Source organism: Ilyonectria robusta, assembly GCF_021365365.1.
Source record: "Ilyonectria robusta strain PMI_751 chromosome Unknown BGZ61scaffold_22, whole genome shotgun sequence".
NCBI lineage: Eukaryota > Fungi > Ascomycota > Sordariomycetes > Hypocreales > Nectriaceae > Ilyonectria > Ilyonectria robusta.
In genome coordinates, this window is record NW_025764456.1 from 51,125 (window position 1) to 69,847 (window position 18,723).

At 48.4% G+C, this 18,723-nt stretch overlaps 5 protein-coding genes across 5 annotated transcripts; 3 read left to right on the plus strand and 2 right to left on the minus strand.

Annotated features, from left to right (window-relative positions):
- Positions 1-7,186: 7,186 nt before the first annotated feature.
- Positions 7,187-8,259, minus strand: BGZ61DRAFT_427998 (uncharacterized protein; the record flags this gene model as incomplete). Its single annotated transcript, XM_046243723.1, has 1 exon — positions 7,187-8,259. The coding sequence occupies exon 1, from the start codon at positions 7,988-7,990 to the stop codon at positions 7,187-7,189; it is 804 nt and encodes a 267-aa protein (XP_046099159.1). The 5' UTR covers positions 7,991-8,259.
- A 1,398-nt stretch (positions 8,260-9,657) lies between these two features.
- BGZ61DRAFT_459017 (uncharacterized protein) lies at positions 9,658-10,043 on the plus strand. The gene is made up of 2 exons (XM_046246831.1): positions 9,658-9,847; positions 9,931-10,043. Exons 1-2 carry the CDS (start codon positions 9,687-9,689, stop codon positions 10,037-10,039), a joined length of 270 nt encoding a protein of 89 aa, XP_046099160.1. The 5' UTR covers positions 9,658-9,686; the 3' UTR covers positions 10,040-10,043.
- Positions 10,044-12,295: 2,252 nt separating this feature from the next.
- Positions 12,296-13,695, plus strand: BGZ61DRAFT_362259 (uncharacterized protein; the record flags this gene model as incomplete). The annotated part of the gene is made up of 2 exons (XM_046241348.1): positions 12,296-12,595; positions 12,628-13,695. The coding sequence occupies 2 exons, from the start codon at positions 12,296-12,298 to the stop codon at positions 13,693-13,695; spliced, it is 1,368 nt and encodes a 455-aa protein (XP_046099161.1).
- Positions 13,696-14,916: 1,221 nt separating this feature from the next.
- Positions 14,917-16,700, plus strand: BGZ61DRAFT_482525 (uncharacterized protein; the record flags this gene model as incomplete). Its single annotated transcript, XM_046249408.1, has 5 exons — positions 14,917-15,035; positions 15,115-15,778; positions 15,831-15,882; positions 15,931-16,466; positions 16,518-16,700. 5 exons carry the CDS (start codon positions 14,917-14,919, stop codon positions 16,698-16,700), a joined length of 1,554 nt encoding a protein of 517 aa, XP_046099162.1.
- Positions 16,701-17,234: 534 nt separating this feature from the next.
- Positions 17,235-18,280, minus strand: BGZ61DRAFT_459020 (uncharacterized protein). Its single transcript, XM_046246832.1, has one exon. The coding sequence runs from the start codon at positions 18,155-18,157 to the stop codon at positions 17,315-17,317; it is 843 nt and encodes a 280-aa protein (XP_046099163.1). The 5' UTR covers positions 18,158-18,280; the 3' UTR covers positions 17,235-17,314.
- Positions 18,281-18,723: the final 443 nt, after the last annotated feature.

Sequence of the window (18,723 nt, forward strand, 5' to 3'; positions counted from 1 at the left end):
TAAAGCTGATCTATTTATATCTATCGAGTTATATGTTGTTTCTGGGAGTATAAAGATAGATTTAAGAAGATTAAAGGTAATAGTAATTACTAAAATCCGCTGATACTATTTTTAATTATCTATACTATATATAATAGCACTTGTAATAATAGGTTTAAAAGTTAAGCTAGCTATAAAAAACCTAATATAAATAATTATTACCCTAGCTTATTAATATTTTAGGAATATTTCTATAATAATATTAAAGATAATAAATTTTTTTTTTATTAATTTTAATTTTATTATTAAAAAGTAAATAATATCTAACGTACTTGATAAGCGAGCGCCGCAGACAAGCGAGCGCCGCACTTTTCCTTACCCTCAAAATTAAAACCTCAATAAAACCGCAACAAAGCATCAAATAAATTAAAACTAATTGCTATGCTCTTCCTCAGAGGTCTCAATTATAATCTGACAGGTCCTTGCATTATGACCGGCCTTTCCACATGTTCCACAGCGCCTTTCCCTCGGCAGCGCCGACCTCCTTCGACCACCACTTCTCGACGATTCAGCCACTACCTGCGCATCAACGTCTCTCTGATCCATCTCATCCCTCCCCTTATCTAAAGTTATCTTCCCTCCTTTACGTAGGCGGGTTCTTTTTGCTCTGCGCCGCTTGCTAAGAGTCTCATTTGCCTGTCGAAGGATCTGGACCTTAGACTTCAATAATGCCATCTGATGTATTATTATTTTTATTCCCTTAGTGAATGACTCAAGCGCCTCAAGAATTGATGCTGGAGAGCTGCTTTGATGTCTTCTCACTCGTCTTTTAAGGTATTCAGACTGCGAACTGGCCTCAAGCACTATCTTTGGGGTCTTCGAGACCCAAGGGTCGGGGAGACCGACCTCCTCTACAGCCGGTGTTGGAGTCCGTAGCTGCACATCAAGCTTTGATATGACATTTTCTGGGTTTAAGGGAACAAGTCCGGCCCCTCGAAAACCTCCTTCAATATTACTCCTTGTCATGGCGGCTGCGTGGGCAGCATAGAAGGCTGGGAAGAACTCGGTCTTTGAAACGTGGGTTATGGAGCATCTGATTAATTGCTCAATTGCTCGACCATAGGCTGTTTTAAGCGGCCCAAAGCACCCGACATCAAGAGGCTGAAGTAGATGAGACGAATGAGGCGGCATACAAAGCGTAATGATCTGATTCTCCTCACAATATTTCTCAAAGTCGACGGAGTGGTGACTTTCATGCCCATCGAGGATTAGAAGACGATAGCGACCGATCGATCGATCCTTTGTATGCTGATTGAAGTGCTTGAGCCACTCAAGACCCGTCTCATTGTCGGTCCAGCCATTTTAAGTTGTTGCAATAGCCCAATCGCCCGGGAGATTGCTTTCCCGGTACCAGCTGGCGAGGTGATATTGGCCGGCAACCACGATGAACGGCTGGATCGCCCAGCCTTCCGCATTGATCGCCTGGATGACCGTAACCCATTCTCGGTTTCCAGGCTGCACTGATTTTGGGTTTCCACGCCTTTCTGCGCCTGTGACGACCATTCCGCTTGCGATTATGCCCATCATAAAGCCGGTCTCATCAAAGTTGTAGATATCGGCTAGGTCGATACCATACTTCGCGATTATATTCTCCACAAGCCGGAACCAATTGTGAATAATGGTTGGATCTTCGCATTTGGCCCTCTGATAGTTGTATTTACGAAAAAAACGCGTCTTGAGCTCTGGTTGTCGCCTGACGAAGTTAGAAGCCCAGCGCTTGCCGACAGGTGACGCGTCGCGGTCAGCGAGCAGTCGATTGGCCATTTCTTCAACACCACGCAGTCGCGGGGGAAATCCTCGCGAATCCAGGTCGAGGATGAATTGAACAATGACCTGTTCCTCTAGATCGGTTAGTCGACGCGAATTGGGAATGGTATCGCGTCGACACTGAATGCCCTTCTGTCGGCGACGCAGCCTTCGCTCATCTACTTTGTATGTCGATGCGGCGTGTCGGATACTTAGTTTTGGGTTATTTTGAAGGGCTTGAAGGGCAAGAAGGGTTTTAGCTTTGTTATCTTGCTGAGGTATGTTGAGTTGTTGAGATTTGCTTGATAAAGTAGAAAGTTAGGTGCAGGATGGAAAAGTGCGGCGCTCGCTTGTCTGCGGCGCTCGCTTATCAAGTACGTTAAATATAGCTAATATAAGCTTTTAGCTTTTATTTAGATATTTTAAGTAATATAATTAGAAATTTAATAAAAAGGGGTTTTAAAGAAATTTTAAATAATTTAGCTTTTACTTTTTCAAATTAATTTTTTTTAAATTTTAAGAAAATTTAATATTATATTAAAATTAGAATTTATATTTTATATATAACGTGCATGATAAGCATATGCACCAAACAAGCATGTGCACCACTTTCACTTAACCATGAAGATAAAACATAGCAAAAAAACACAACAAAGCATCTAATCAATTAAAATCAACCACTATGCTCTTCCCCAGATATTGCAACAACTATCTGACATGTTCTTGCGTTATGCCCGGTCTTGCCGCATGTTCCACAATGCCTTTCCTTCAGTCGCGCCGACCCTCCTTGACCACGATTTCTCGACGATTCGGCCACTACCTGCGCATCAACATCCTTCTGTTCAATTGAATCCCTCCCTTCATCTAGAGTCATCTTTCCTCCATTACGGAGGCGTGTCTTTTTTGCTCTGCGCCGCTTACTAAGGGTCTCATTCGCCTGTCGAAGGATCTGGATTTCAGACTTCATTAAAGCCATCTGATGCATTATTGCCCTCGTTCCCTTAGAAAGCGACTCAATCGCTTCAAAAATAGATGTCGGGGAGCTGCTTTGGTGCCTTTCAACTCGTCTTTTGAGGAATTCAGACTGAGAGCTAGCCTCAAGGACGGTCTTTGGGGTCTTTGAGACCCAAGGGTCGGGGAGGCTCGCATCGTCCTCAACAGGTGTCGGAGTCCGTAGCTGCACATCAAGCTTTGATATAACACTTTCCGGGTCTAAAGGAACAAGCCCGGCCCCTCTAAAACCTCCCTTGATATTGTTTTCTGTCATAGCGGCTTGGTGGGCAGCGTAAAAGGCCGGAAAGAACTCGGTCTTTGAAACGTGGGTTATTGAGCATCTGATCAAATGCTCTATTTCCCGACCGTAGGCCTTTTTGAGCGGCCCAAAGCACCCGACGTCAAGAGGCTGGAGTAGATGAGACGAATGAGGTGGCATACAAAGCGTGACGATGTTGTTTTCCTCACAATATGTCTCGAAGTCGGTCGAGTGGTGGCTTTCATGCCCATCGAGGATCAGAAGGCGATGGCGACCATTTGATCGGGTCTTTGTGTGCAGATTAAAGTGCTTAATCCACTCAAGACCCGTCTCGTTGTCAGTCCAGCCATTTTTGGTCGTGGAGATGGCCCAATCGCCCGGGAGGTTGCTTTCTTGGTACCAGCTGGCAAGGTGATATTGGCCCGCAACCACGATGAACGGCTGGATCGCCCAGCCTTCCGCATTGATAGCCTGGATAACTGTAACCCATTCCCGGTTTCCAGGCTGCACTGATTTCGGCCTTCCACGCCTTTCTACGCCTGTAACGACCATTCCGCTTGCGATCATACCCATCATAAAGCCAGTCTCATCAAAGTTGTAGATATCAGCAAGGGTAATACCATATTTCGCGATTGTGTTCGCCACGAGCGAAAACCAATTGCGAATAATAGTCGGATCTTCGCATTTGGCCCTCTGATAGTCGTATTTACGAAAAAATCGCGTCTTGAGGTCTGGGTGTCGCTTGACGAAGTTGGAAGCCCAGCGCTTGCCAACGGGTGACGCGTCGCGGTCAGCGAGTAGTCGATTAGCCATTTCTTCTACACCACGCAGTCGTGGGGGAAATCCTCGCGAATCTAGGTCGAGAATGAACTGAATAATGATTCGTTCCTCTAGATCAGATAGTTTTCGTGATTTAGGGATCCAATCGCCTCGAGAAGGAATGCCATTCTGTCGCCGGCGTAGGGCATAGTAATCGACCTGGTATAACCCTGCGGCGCGCCGGAGGCCCAATGTGGGGTCATTTTGAAGAGCTTGAAGGGCAAGAAGAATATTTGCCTCTTTATTTGACTGTGACATATTTTGTAGTTGAGAAACAATTGATTAGATGGAAAGAGTAGAGATTGAGGGATTTTTGGTGCACATGCTTGTTTGGTGCACATGCTTATCATGCACGTTATACAATTATTTTAAAAAAACATCTTTTTAAGTAATTTTTAATATATTAAAAAATTATATAAAAAGCAAGCTTTAAATTTATCTAATAATAAAGTTCTTATATTTAAAAGTATCTTAAGCTAAAAAAAAAAAAGAGAAGACCTTATTCAGAAATTATAGTAAAAACTCTACTTACTAATAGCACTCTTCGATTATTATACTCCCAGCCCGAGCTTATATCTAAACTTTACTTTAAACTTAACTTATAATATATCCCTCCCTCTTTAAGCTTTTAATTATTCTAATTAGACTGGGTAAATACTACTTACTCGTAGCAGGCTCCTCTAATAGCCTAATTAAATAAGATAGTAAGCTATTTTTTTTTAATTAAGGCGGTGGAGCCGGGAAAGGGTCGAGGGATGCATTCACTGCAGCTCTCGAGTACCTGCAAGTCGAGAGGGGGTCCCACCTCGTAGGGGATAGGTGTTGGCTCAACAGACCTTGGCATGATGCTGCCAGTCAAGAGAATTGGGAGGCGAGCAACTCAACGTACGTGTTGGGAAGAAGACTCTGGGGTTCAGTTCGAAAAATGAGAAGCGCCTCGATCTCGACACGCTATCGCCCAACACCCGCGCTCCAACGTTGAGGCGCAGCTTCGTGGTTACGGATGAAGAATTCAGGGTTTGCGGTAACTAGGAGAGAGGGGACTGGAAGTAAGCGCGCAGGCCGTTGGGAAGCAGACGGCTACACTGACTCGGCAGCGGCAAGTATTGCGATTTAGTAGGTTATCGACTGAGCTGTTGGTTCAACTATACTTTGGGTTCGGGCTGGATTTTCGGGTTGTCGCTGGTTATTGCTGTTGGTTGCATCTGGTTCAGCAGCGGCAAGTCTCGCCATCCGATAGGTCGTCAACTGAGTGTTGGTTCAACTGCAGTATTGGTTCAACTGATCTGTTGGTTGCAAATGACTTCTATTTTTAACCCATCTCTCTCAGGCCGGCTCTTACAAGGCCTTGCCTTGTTGGTTGTTGGCGGCCGCCTCGACGGGCTCTCCATAAGGTTCATCCTACCAGCCACTTTTAGTACTCAACGACATCATCAAGTGAACCAGCACTATTGACCTTGATGTTTTGTCAAGAGCGCAGCTGCGACTGCTATAATTCTCTTAAGATATGTTTCTCATTATGACGTAAAGACTGCATCTTAATATAAACAACTCTGCTCCTCTTGTTACTCTATTCCCATTGTCAATTCATGCCATTGCGTTTGCCTCCAACTCAGCACTCCCACCAAATCTTTCGGACATCTTTTCTACCACCATCCTGTCTTACGCCTTCTTTTCATCTTAAGTCAGTTCACCAGGCACAATGGGTGGCCAAAAGCGTTCATCCACTATCCCAATTTCACGCTCACTCTGTACGTATCTCGAAAGTGCCAAACCGGGCCATATCAGTGCTTCGTGGGGCCTCACATGGTCAGCAACCCACGGCGAAACCTGATCGTCCAGGAAATACACCTCTCACCTCGGAACTCGTTATGTCAACGGCTCGTATCAATCTTGCATCCTCGTTGAGACAGAAGGTTATGGCGATGCTCCTATGGAGGGGATAATTTGCAACTGGGGAGATACTGTGCCAGCCATGACTACCATTCTAGCCTACTGCCAGAGCCTTTTCAAGGTCACACCCAAATATGGTCCCCCCGAGACTCCGGAAAATAAGGATGACAACAATGGATGGGGCTATGGTGCAACGAGCCGGAGAAGTGTGGACGAAGCAAGTCAAGAAGGATGACTATGGCGGCTACTTCTACTTAAGCGAGGGGAGGCAGTACCAAGGGTGCGATTCATGGGGCAACGACATCCAGACAACTGACAAAGCCACTGGATACCGGACTTCCAACCCTCGTGGAATTGTGCTTGTGTTTGCCAACGCTGACAACCAGACATACTACTACTTGGGAGGGGTTCCCACTGCCCTTCGTTTGTAACAGGACCCCAGGCATAATACCTACTACGTCGTTGGTGGCGACGGCAGAGTGCGGAATGCTCGGTTTGTGAGGGTGAAGCCTGCATGGGTCGGTCGTAGGTCCGCACCTCGGCCACAAGCCTCGGGGGAAGGCTCGCAGTATTACTCAAAGACTACGCAGCCGGTGTATTATTCGTCTAGTTCTTCTGGTCGGTCATCTCAAACCCAGTGTCTGACGGATCCTAGATCTGGCAGGCAATACTTTGTTACATCGGATGGAAGGACGCATTGGGCGTGATCAATTGATTTGGGCAATCTGAGTGGCAGACAGGCCACGGAGACGGAACGCGGTGTTTTGAACGTTGAAGACTATCTGGAATCAGGGAATATTGAGTCTATACATTAGATTGAGTTTGTTTAGTTTCGTTGCGATGTTGAGTTTTAGGGCGAGTTATTGCAAGTATTTCCCTGTTCCAGAACGTGTCTTCGGTTCGTGTCTCCTGTGAGCAGCTCAAGGTCGATTTTCTTTCGAACTTGCTAATGCCGAGAACATATTCCTTCTCTTTCATGAATGGAGATTTTACCGTCTTCGACAATGTGGTGTTTGAGTGGCGCAGAACCGAGTTGATATAAAAAATGATCAGGTGACGGTCAAGGATTCCAAACAATTGAAAGTCGATCAATGACAAATGTAGAAGACCTCGGAAAACACTCAGGGCATCGGAAATTGGAGAAAGATAGCCCAATAGCTGGCAAGATCAATCTCAAGCCAGTTTCTGCGCCGTGTAAGCCCCTTTCCCCCACATCAGTCCACAGTCCAACCCGGTTCGTAAAAAGTGTAATTTTCATGACATAGAGTATGAGTTAAGAGCAACATCCCAGCAGTCATCTGTGATTTGTATTTAATATCAATTTAATTTAAAAACCCCCAGTACATAGATATTCTAGTACAGAGTTGATTCAAACGATGTCCCGAATCCCACGGTCATATTAAATGCAAGACAACATATAGCATCACACATCGCTTCTCATCGCGGTGTGTAGTCGACGACCTTGGTGAATCCCACCTTGGGGGGGTTTCCATTAGCGTCTGCCCTCAAAGCATAGAACTGCTTGGTAGAGTCAATATCGGACTGCTGCATCTCCGGAGGATCAGGCGAGTAAGTCATAACTGACTTAGGGTCACGAGGGCCCAGACGGACGGCACCCAGTTTCTCCGGCTTGATGCCATAGATGGGAAGGCCTTCGATAGCGAATTCGTGCCTGAGACCCAAAACATGGCCAAGCTCGTGTGTAAAGATCTTCCACATGCTGCCCCTCCACTCGTCTGTAAAGGCATCCGAAAAGACAAGCATAGAGCTTAGGTCGTCGGAGTTTGGAAAGAAGGCCTCGGCCAGGGTGCCATCGCCATCACCACCATTGGAGAGAACAAAAGTAGCATCCTTGGCCAGGTGCACCCACTCGAAGGTAACACCGATATCAGCCTTGTTCCACACATCGGCTGCGATGGCAAGCTGGGAAGCAGCGTAGTTGGCGTCGTCCTGGCTCTCGAAGCCTTGACGCCATGCTGCCCATTTGATAACAGAGCCAGGGACCCATCGTGGACATTGAGACTTGAATCCAACCACTATATCAGTGGGGCCATTTCTGTAGTTCATGGGCGTGGCCTTCTGGGTAATGCAAATAGGCCCCTTGTGAGGAATCTCAGATTCTTCCTCTTCCTCTGGTTGCTCGACCTCCCTCGGCTCGATTGTTTCGACTGCTTCTTTTCCGAGTGTTTGAGCAAGAGCATCAAGGAGCATCTCCTTATCGGAAGGTCCGTGAGAAGCCATGTTGGTGCGAGGGGCGAAGGAAGTACCGCACCAATTTTTGTGTGGTGTATCCAGTGTTTCTAGTTGCGAAGGAAGAGAAAATTGAAGATTTGATACCTGAGGATGAGACTTCAATAGATTGTAGCTCGAATGAAATGCAGCTTGATTAAAACCAAACTTGGATTAAGGAGGGCAAGGAAAGGTTTTATAGAAACCCGAGCGCTTCTCGTAGCTGAAAGTGACAAGTATGATTCTCTCGGTGCTCAATGCCAACTCAATGGGCATCTAGGAAACGTGTCCAGACTTCTTGGACTGCATGTCTCGCTGTCCGATAGCTCATCGTTACGGTGATGCCGTTGGAGTTGGAGGCGTTGAGACATCGAGACATCGATAGTGTAGAACAACATCAATAGTTCATGAGGCCAAGGAATTGAGCGCCAGCCACCCTGCACGCGCATCCCATTTGGAAGGTCGGCTATGCTTGCAATTGGTTCGATGATTAGCCGTAGCTCATACTAGCCTCACACTTATGTTTATTCGACTCGAAAAGGAATGATAGCTACGAGTTCCAATGCGAAATGCGGTTTAGTGCTTTCAAGAGGAACAGGCGGTGAGAGTGTGGCTAACCACGGTTTGTATTTCTAGGCCAAAGGGCAGCCAATAGTGTGACTAACTGCATATGCCACCTCAAGCGTATGGAAACTTCTCGAGACACGGTCAGCTGAAAACATTGTACCAGCGACAAAATAGGCAAAGAGATACTACAGTGGCTAGCTGTGACATGTGACTAGCTGGATTATGTGTCTCAGGCCGAGTCTGCCTGGTCTAGTCATGAGGCTCAAACTTAGCTCCCTGTCGGTTTAGCCGATTTTAAAGGAAAGTTCTAGATGGGTTTATATGCGTGTCCATTCTGGGTATAGAGCCAGCAGCTTCAGCTAGCCATCAGCGATCTCAATGTCAAGCTTGTGCACGATAGTGGCAAAGCTGCAGGAATCACGGTGCAACTTCCCAATTCTCCATCACTAAAGATACGCGCTAATACACCTTGATCAACCTGGTCCTTTGGTGTGGATAATCCTCTTAGAGGAATGTGGGTACAAGCGCCTCGGAGGTCGAGGCCCTCCCCCAGAAGGTTATCCTTTCGGTCACCCCAGACATTCCTGTATTAGTACGCATTCCTGAGGGCTCTGGCTTCTACACCGATTTCGACCTAGTAAGTAGAGTATAGGGCAGTACAGTACATGAAGCTAGCTATGTCCGGGGTCTCAGAGATCCCGGCAACACGCAATACATACTTCTTTTGTTGCATCCTACATTACACCCCTGCAAGCCCGGCGTAGTGAATCCCGATTTGAGACTAGTGATGAGTTGTCGGGAGTGATCCGTATGCGGCCCGCTCCAAGTGGATTCTGGGAGGCCAAAGCAGACTTGGCCCTCCGAGACCCCGCAGACGCGATTCCCTTTTGGAGCCTCGCAACCAATAGTTCCTCAATTTTCAATAGCGCAATTATGTACGTGGATTTGGGTATTCTACAGCGGCAATACTATATGGTGAATTATAGTAGTTCGAGCGGTTTTTTTGGTTCTAATATGATATTAGGATTGAGTATGTAATTGAAGTCTATAAGTATGCTCACATCGTATCAGTTAATATTGTTTCACTACACAAGCACACAATCATCACAGATCGATAACTCTTTTATAAAACTTCGTCACCATGGGCAAGACTTCTATCAACTTTCTTTTCACCGATAGCCGGTCTGTCAAACCCACAAGGGAGTGGGCAGACCTGCTGAGGTCCAATAAGGATCAGTACGCTGATTGTCGAGTCGTGTCTTTTACACGTGTCAAGGATCTGAACTCGGACTGGAAGCACGAGTATGTCCAGTTCATCGTGGAAGAGAACACTACCAAAGATCGTGCAAGAGTCTATGCTGAGCGAGGTAACGAGAAGGACCTAGACTGGGTTACCTTTGGCCCGGCCGAGACGAAAGCCCTCGGCAGCAAGGGGAAGACAGACATGCCTCTCCCTCTAACCTCGTTGGTCTTCGGAGGCCCGTCCGGGGATGATGTTAGTAAGAGACCAACCGTGCTTGAGCTTGCCGAGATTCTGGCCGCCACCACTCTTGTTGGCGGCGGCTATGAGTTCTACGGCCACAGTTGCTTCTGGTACGCATACACTGCATACGATGCGGCAAAGAGACAATTTGGTGAATGGGCCACAGAGAAGAAGTGGAGATGGGGCGATATCGGAGGCGCTGGAAATGCCGGTCTTAAGGATGCCATTGGCTTGGGATGGTCGACGCTCTTCAAGTTTTACTATGTCGTACGTCCACCCTTAATCTTTATATTAACTGAAAAGCCCAGCTTACACACCACCAGAGCCATGCGAAGAAATTCAAGGCTGAGAGAGAGACAAACCTGACATGGTTCGGCGATGTGCGCCCCATTGTCGACGACCTCTACCTCGTCGACCAGGTTACCTCCTTTTTGGGGCAAGATGACAACCGGAATAACTTTATCGCCCAGATGAAGGTCGAAGGATACGAATTGACTGAGACAGAGGCAAGTTCAAGTGGATAGAGTTGGACTATCATCTGCATACTAATGATTCTTTCACAGATCAAGGAACGTCTGCAGGCAAGCCAAAGTCTTGCCAAGGCAAACACTGACAATGATTCCAATTGGGCCAAGGAGGTTAGTAAACTCATGCTACATTTATGATTTGGCTAGGACCTTACTCCCGTTGATGATATGAACATGACTGATGGTATAATACAGTTTTCTAAGCTCAAGAAGGACTTGGTGGAACAAACCTCTGCCGATGCCAACGCTCAGGAGTATTTGAACTTGTACCAGAGCTTTTCAGTGCCTTCAGAGATGAACGAAGTGACAGCAGAAGGGGCAGGCGCCTATGAGACGAACAAGGCTCTTCAAATTGCCGTAGGCCGCATTCTGGACGAAGCTCTGAAGCATAGGTAGAGAGAGTGCAGAATCTACTGCGCTATGTTGTATTGTGGTAGAAATTCTACATGACGCTTTATAGTTCAATTAAAACTTAAAACTAGCTACATATTATATACTACTACATTGTATCATTCAGTGTGCCAGTTATGCACTCAGCATCCCAGAGCATCGCAAACCAGTAGACAGTATGTTTTATCAGTAGACTGCAGTGCATCTTTTGCTTATAAGCAGCGCCACTATCCCCTTCTCGAGCATTAAGCCTGTTCTGGAGCTGACTCTATTGAAGCCGCCGCTGCCAGAGCCTGTGTAGGCAGTATTACCGCCAGAGCGGTACGCGCCCATCTAACCCTACATCGGAGGGGGTCAGCTGACACCCGATGTCGATATATACCGCTTCTCGTCGACCGCCGACTCCCAGTGGCGCCGCGAATCATCGAAATTCGACTGGAAAGTATGTCGCATCCACGTAAGCTTTGTGTTCTTTGTAGCTATAAAGAGCCTCATCCCGGGATACTTAGGGAGGGGTTGGCTCTTGCCTGCACTTCTCTCTACAGAGCCGGGAGATGCCGGGCCTGGAGCGTCAAGTAGAAGTGTTTGGGGTGTACACTCGAGATGTTGCCCAGTGACAGACTGTAAAACCTTCTCTACTCTTTCTTACTAACTGACTCTACACTAAACACCTTATCATAGACAGCCAGTGCTTATTCAGCTGTAGTGGGAGTCCCTGTATAACTGGCTAAATTCTATTCCCACCACATGTTTCCCTAGTCCTCGCTCTGCTCGGCGACTCTGCATAACTGGCTAAACTCCATTCCTACCACATGTTTGTTCGGCCCTCGCTCTGTTCGGCGACTGTGCTGACATCCATAGCGTTGCACTGCCTCTTGTGATTCGCCAGGGAGTTGCACTGCATCTGCAATGTCAGCTGATGCGCAGCAACAGCTCCAGGTTTGAAAATTAAGCATCCGTGATATGCATATGTGGCGTATGTTTATTCGGTAATAGCTCAACACTAGCCACCTTGCTCGAGAGGGGGGACACCATCTGCCACAATGTCTGCTCCCCCAGGTTAACATCAGGGGTCTCGATTTGGAGCTTCGAACTTTACCAGCTCGAGGCCGTGTGGGCAACAGGGGCATATAAGGAAGGTCAGTCGCGCCAGGGGAAGTGTTGATCTTTACTCGATCAAACTGGGTTCAGTACCTGAGTCCCTGACGCTTCGCAGTATTCATGTCAAGCGTTGGCAAACGTCTAACGTCCACACCCCCCTCTACGTGTTCAGCACGTCATCTTGTCACTCAAAACTTGTTAGGTCAATAGCCATCCCACAGCTCCACTACATAGTGACCCCTAGCCACTATGAGTTCCAATCCCTTTAAAGTCATCATCGTCGGCGGTGGCCCAGTCGGTCTGACGGCCGCACACTCCCTGTCGCAGGCAAACCTGGACTTTGTCGTCCTCGAGCGCCGCGCCAAGATTGTTGAAGATGCGGGCTCAAATCTCGTCCTGCTTCCTATCGGACTGCGTGTGCTGGGTCAGCTAGGCATGCTCCCTACTATTGAGAGCGTCAGCTCCCCGATGAGCCGCTTCAGGCGTATCGATCACGACGGACGCGATCTTGGCGACACGCTGTGGTTTACTCATTTCAAGGAAAAGTCAGTCTACACACTCACGCCTCTTGATGTCCATAGCTAACGGCGACCATCAGCCACGGCGCCTATCCACGAGTGATCAGCCGACACGATTTGATGCAGACCTTGCATGACGGCCTCCCGGTAGACGCGCAGGCCAAGTTGATGCCCGGGAAGAAGGTCATTGATGTCTCTTCCGGTCCCGACGGCGTCAGCGTGACTTGTGCCGACGGTACTTCATATACCGGATCCGTCCTTGTCGGTGCCGACGGTGCCCACAGCCGGGTGAGAGACTTGATGCGGACAGCGGCCTTGCAAACCCCGGCCACCACAGAGGACAAAGTCAACGAAGCGGAGCCGTTTCTGACCACCTACCGGGCCATGTGGATCCGCTTCCCGACGGTCCCTCCGATCAAGGCCGGCGATGCGAGCGAGACACACGGCAAGAATTGCACTCTCCAGCTCTTCGCCGGCGAGGACACGTCCGTCATTGGCGTGTACGAACGCATGGAGAAGCCGACGCGAGAGGGAGTGCGGTATAAACAAGCGGACGAGGACAAGTTCGTCGAACGCTGGGGTCACCTGCCTATTATCGAGGGCGGGCTGACCATCAAGGATGCCTATGTCAACCGGACCCAGGCCGGCATGGTGAATCTCGAGGAAGGCATCGTCAAGAATTGGAGCTGGGATCGAATCGTCCTCGTCGGCGACGCAGCGCACAAGTTCACGCCCAGCACCGGCGCAGGTTGTAACAACGGCATCGTCGACGTCGTTGCGCTCGCCAACGAGCTGTATCACGCCTTCAAAGCCGTACGCGCCTCGGACCCGGAGGCCTTCCCAACTAGGGAACAAGTGCTGGCCGCCTTTGACGGCTACCAGCTCGCGCGCTTCGATACGGTCAAGGCAGGCCTCGCCGGTGCAAGCCAGGCCACCGGAGCCGCAACGTGGGCGGATGCGACTCACAAGTTTGTGGACCGCCACATTCTCTCGAAGCAGTCACTTCAGAAGTTCTTTTCCAATCGCAACGCACCGTCGTTGGCTCGCACCCCTGTCTTTGAGTATGTTACGGGCGAGGAACAAATGGTTGGCAAGTTTCCCTGGGCTCATCCCATTAAGCCGGCGTCCTAGTTGGATGGATCAGAACTAAGTCTGGTCTGTTTCGAGTTGCGTATGGATATGATTGCAAATGAGATTGATATGGATACCAGCAATCCGAACGCCGCGTTGGAATAATCACGATGTGTTGCTTCTACAGACATGAAAGTTTTATCTCTCTTAGGTCAACTCGTCTACTGCTTTACTTGAGAATTTATTGCTATCCATATTTAGTACAGTCATTAACGTCAAGCTGTTTGTTGGCCATTCACCCGCATCATCTTCAAGCCCATTGAAACAGAAGCCATTTATTCCTCCCGCCCATTTCTGCATGCTGCGTTGTTAACTTGAATCCGCGGACTGATCCATTGATGGACTTGACCGACTGAAATGGCTTCAAAACACATCATCTCGTCTTCGTATTTCACCAGTGTTGAAGCCATAAAGAAGGAACCCGTTGATAGCCCCATCGAACTGCGACAGACCCTGCTTATCACGCCAGTTTGGGAAAGTGGTAGTTTACTATAGCGCTAATTCCAGCACCCATGAATTTATGCTCAGATCAAGCCGATCATGCCCTAGCTACCCTTCGGGGACTTTTGTTCTAAGGTTATTTTACAGTTGAACAACCCTGTCCGCCAAGGCCTTGGAGTGTTTCCCGACCTGCCAAATGCGATCATGAGAGAACTGATCGCCAAAAGGCATAGCAGGCTCTGTCAATAATGCCGCATGATTGACACGCCATTACTCTGGCATCTGTAATTGGATTGGTAGACCAAATGCCAACACCCAGATGCCTGACCGAGCGGTAGGTACTGTACTATTCTCCTCACCACCGTCGTATTTCTCCACCTCTCAGCATTCTGACCATTTCTAGTGTCATAAATCCGCATGGTTCAAAGCGGGGTGCTGCAGCTTTCAAGTCTAATGGATCCAGCGAGTGCCTTGTGACAGAAAGACGCGAGGTGGAGCTCACTTGGTGGATTCCGAAGCTCCCGCTCTTCTTGGCAGGATTGAAGGACCTTCCACATGTGTTGCAGAACTCCGACATACGCTATTCCTCGCTCATATACAGCTAGAATTTGCCACCAGCCCCTCTCTGCTTTGCTTGGCCCTGACACCATACCCCCGGGCTCTCATGTAACCACGGATATAATATGAGACTGTCCAGCACACCAGTGACTCTCATCACTGGCCCCTCCGAATTCCTAGCTGGATTCATCACAACACAATCCAGGTGCAATAATCTTTACCATGAAGTTTAGAAACACCGCGGTGGCCTTGTTAGCCGTAGCCTGCCCAGGCCTCGTGGGGGCGAAGGGACTACGCAAGCTTGACTCAAAGCGACTTCAAGCCGACATTAAGACTACAAAGTGAGTACTTCGTATAAGATCTTGGGTTCCCTTGGCCAGGTATTCTGAACCTCGGCAAAGCTGACATCCGACTTGAAAGTCTCATGGGCAATTTGGAGGCCTTCAATGAGATCGCTCTAGACAACGGAGGGAACCGTGCTTTTGGATTGCCCGGATACGCCGCATCGGTCGACTATATCTGGAAGCGTATTTCGAAAGTCAAAGGCGCCAAGATCTGGAAGCAGGACGTTCCTGCCTTGTTTGCCTTCGTCAACTCTATCCAGCTCACGGTGGACGATGCGCCCATCTACGTCTATGGATTGACGTATTCGCCATCGACCAGTGAAGAAGGCATCACCGCTGAGATTGTTCTTGGTCCTGAAGGCGCCGCTGGATGTGATGCCTCGTCTTACGATGGTCTTGACGTCGACGGCAAAATCGTTCTAGTCCAGCGTTTTCGTTGTCCTACTGGAGGCACCCTTGCTGGGCGAGTGATTCCTGCCGCCGCCGCTGGTGCCTCTGCGGTCATAATCTATCATGACCTCACTACCAACGTTACTGCTGGCTCACTCAGCGCACCTGACCCTGAGAAACATGTTCCTGCAGGCTTCATCACTCTTGCCGATGGCCTCAAGATTAAAGCACGACTAGAAGCCGGCGAAACTGCCACGGCTCATTTTCAACAATCGCAGACCATAGAGACGCGGATTACTCAAAACGTGTTTGCAGAGACCACAGGTGGTGATCCTCGGAATGTTATTATGGTACGACGAATCTCACTCTGATAGTCCTCACTTTACTAATAGTTACAACTAGCTTGGAGCACATCTCGACAGCGTCCAGGCAGGTCCTGGAATCAATGATGATGGTATTTAGGACATTCCCATCCTTCACTAAAACATCACTAACGATGTAGGATCCGGGAGTTCATTGATTCTTGAACTTTTCCTTGCCTTGTCCAAGTACAAAACGAAGAACACGATTCGGTTTGCTTGGTGGGGCGCGGAAGAAAATGGCTTGCTGGGAAGCAGATACTATTGCTCAAATCTCGATGCAGCCAAAGTCAACGATTTGCTCGTTTATCTCAACTACGACATGGTGGCAAAAGGCTTTTTTGGTGTTGCTGACACCGATGGAAGCACATACGGTGTCAAGGCTCCATCTGGTTCTGAAGTCGTCGAGAAACTCTTTGTCAATTATTTCACCAGCAAAGGCCTAGAGGTCACCCCCGCTTCCCTCACAAATGGCAGCGACTATGCTCCATTCTGGCAAATCCTCAATAAGCCATTTGGATTCTTGCACACCGGTATGGCTGCTATTGACTTTCTTCATCTATTTTCTATTTCGTCTAACTCCATCTTAGGCACCGCTGTCGAGCAGGACCCCTGCTATCACCAGGCTTGCGACACCATCGAGAACCCGGACCCAAAGACTCTGACTATTAATGCCAAGGTACGCATGAAGTCACTTTTATACGCTGGCTTTGCTAATGTATATCCTTAGGCCGCTGCCCATATTCTTACCGTTCTTGACCAGAAGGGAACGAAGTTGATCCCCAAGCAGAAAGTCACTGATGCCTCGCTCAAAGTCCGACGAAAGCGAGATGTCGGTCCAGACTTGGGGCAAATTCCTAATCTGGAGGCAATGGGTATCAGACACCTAGGGTGTGGCTTACATGATGTCTAATAGTATAATGACGTAGTCGTTTGTTAGAGCTTAGGGCGTGAATGAGCTCTTCCCAAGGCCTTCTCAGCCTTCATGAGAGCTATGTATATCTCTCGTTCAATATAGGTTCAAATAAGGGACAGCTTGCGGTCATTGAATGATGCATGATGGTGGAACCTGAAACTAAGCGAGGAGAAGTGGTCTAGCTGTACATGCCAAAACCTGCCTGTCCCTGGTGTTTGCGATAGAGAAGAAAAAGTTCGGCAAGCCGCTGATCCAAAACCAAGTCATTTGGAAGAAACTTGCCGAATCACCCATCGCGTTGAGGCGCATTGGGCTTGACTAGAACAGGTCGCTCACAACATCAACTCGTCCCCATCTGGATGGCCGACTCCCGATATAGCTAGTGATATCTCTTTGTGAAAGGCCCAAGGGGGGCAGATGGTTGAATGGTATCCATAGTGACGCAGCAAATATTCGGTGGCGCTGAGTATTAAAATGGGCCACGAGGGGCTACAGTTGAGCAGATAAGTCGGGACTTTCAGATGCAGATGGGCCATAACGACTCTTATTCATTTTTGTACCAACTCTCTCTATCTCCCTGTCCTATCTTCATCTGGATCACTGAAATGCGGCTAAAGAAGCCCGACACGACCGCGTTGCGAAGGAAGTGTAGACACACCAGCGTGGTTCCCTGTAAAACCCAACGCAGACTCAAAGCACCTTGCATCAAAGGTCAACCTCAACCTGTCAGCCTCCTCATCCCAACATGGAGGCTTTTCCCCTCTTGCCCATCGAGTCAATTCTCCCCGAACAAAGTCTACATGCTCTGAAGCGCTCTTGTTCCAGACAATGTGAAGATCCCCGCCATGTGTTTCGTAGATGTAGTCGGCTGATATCCGAAAAGCGGCAGCTTCGTCGGCTGTAAACGTCCTGAGGATTTTATGCGCCGTGTTCGGAAGAACAACATCGTCATCCTTGTCGACCTTTCCGGTCGCCTTGGGGTAAACGACTGAGATATTTTGCAGTCGATCCAACCGTTCCATGGCAATTGGCAGCCACAGCCCCTTATCGGCAACAGGTAAGGCGAGTGCCAAGTGCCGTATGACGGAGGGCCAATCATCCTCCCGGCATATGTCGCAAAAGTGATAGAATGCATCTGGACCGACGTAGAGGATATCCGTGTCAGGATTGTAATTTCTTTCCAAAGGCATCAGTTCAAGAGCAACTTGGCGAGCCTCCTTATTTGTCCCCATCAACGCCGAGTACGGGTTGCGAACCGCCAACTGGTTGGCATGAGGATCAAAGTCTTTTGGAAGTACGCAGGCACTTGAAACTGGGCCATTTAATGAAAGAGACAGCTCCCATATCTGTCTTCGAAGTTCAAGTGGAAGGTTAGAGAATGACATGAACGAAGGGAACAGAGGAGCCTCCATGTCGAGCAAAGCCTCAGCATTCTTGCTGTTTGAAGCCAGCATTCTGTCGCCTGTTCAAGTTGAGTAAGCAGACGATATTTAACTCAGCAGGTGGTATCGATAAGAAGTGGAATTTAAATCGAGAAAATGAAAGAATCTAATCAGTTCTGGAATCCGACTCCGAGGTCTGCGATTTAAAAGCTGGATTCCTAATGCAGACCTCTTGGGTCTTCTGTAAGTAAGCCTTTGGTTGCCTCCATGTGTCAGCCTGCTGCGCCACTACTCAGCCACTCGGCCCGGCACTGATCACAGCCCAATTTTATTGCAGCTAGAGACTCTTGAAGCCGGTATTATTCGTTTCTTCTCGGGCTGCGAGCTTTAAGACCTTATTCAGGATTCTATTGCGTGTTTAAGTTGAGGGAGCAGACGGGATTTCACTGGGCAGGTAGTGTTAATTGGAGGCGAAAATTAAAAAAGAGATGACGGAGGAATCTAATCGGTTCAGGTTTTAGGCTACCAAGTCTGTGATTTAATAGCTGGATTCCTACTACCGAGATCTTGCATCTTCTAAGGTAAGGTAATCTACAGTATCTGTTCCTGTCGCCCTTTAGTGCGCATCCCCTGCGTCC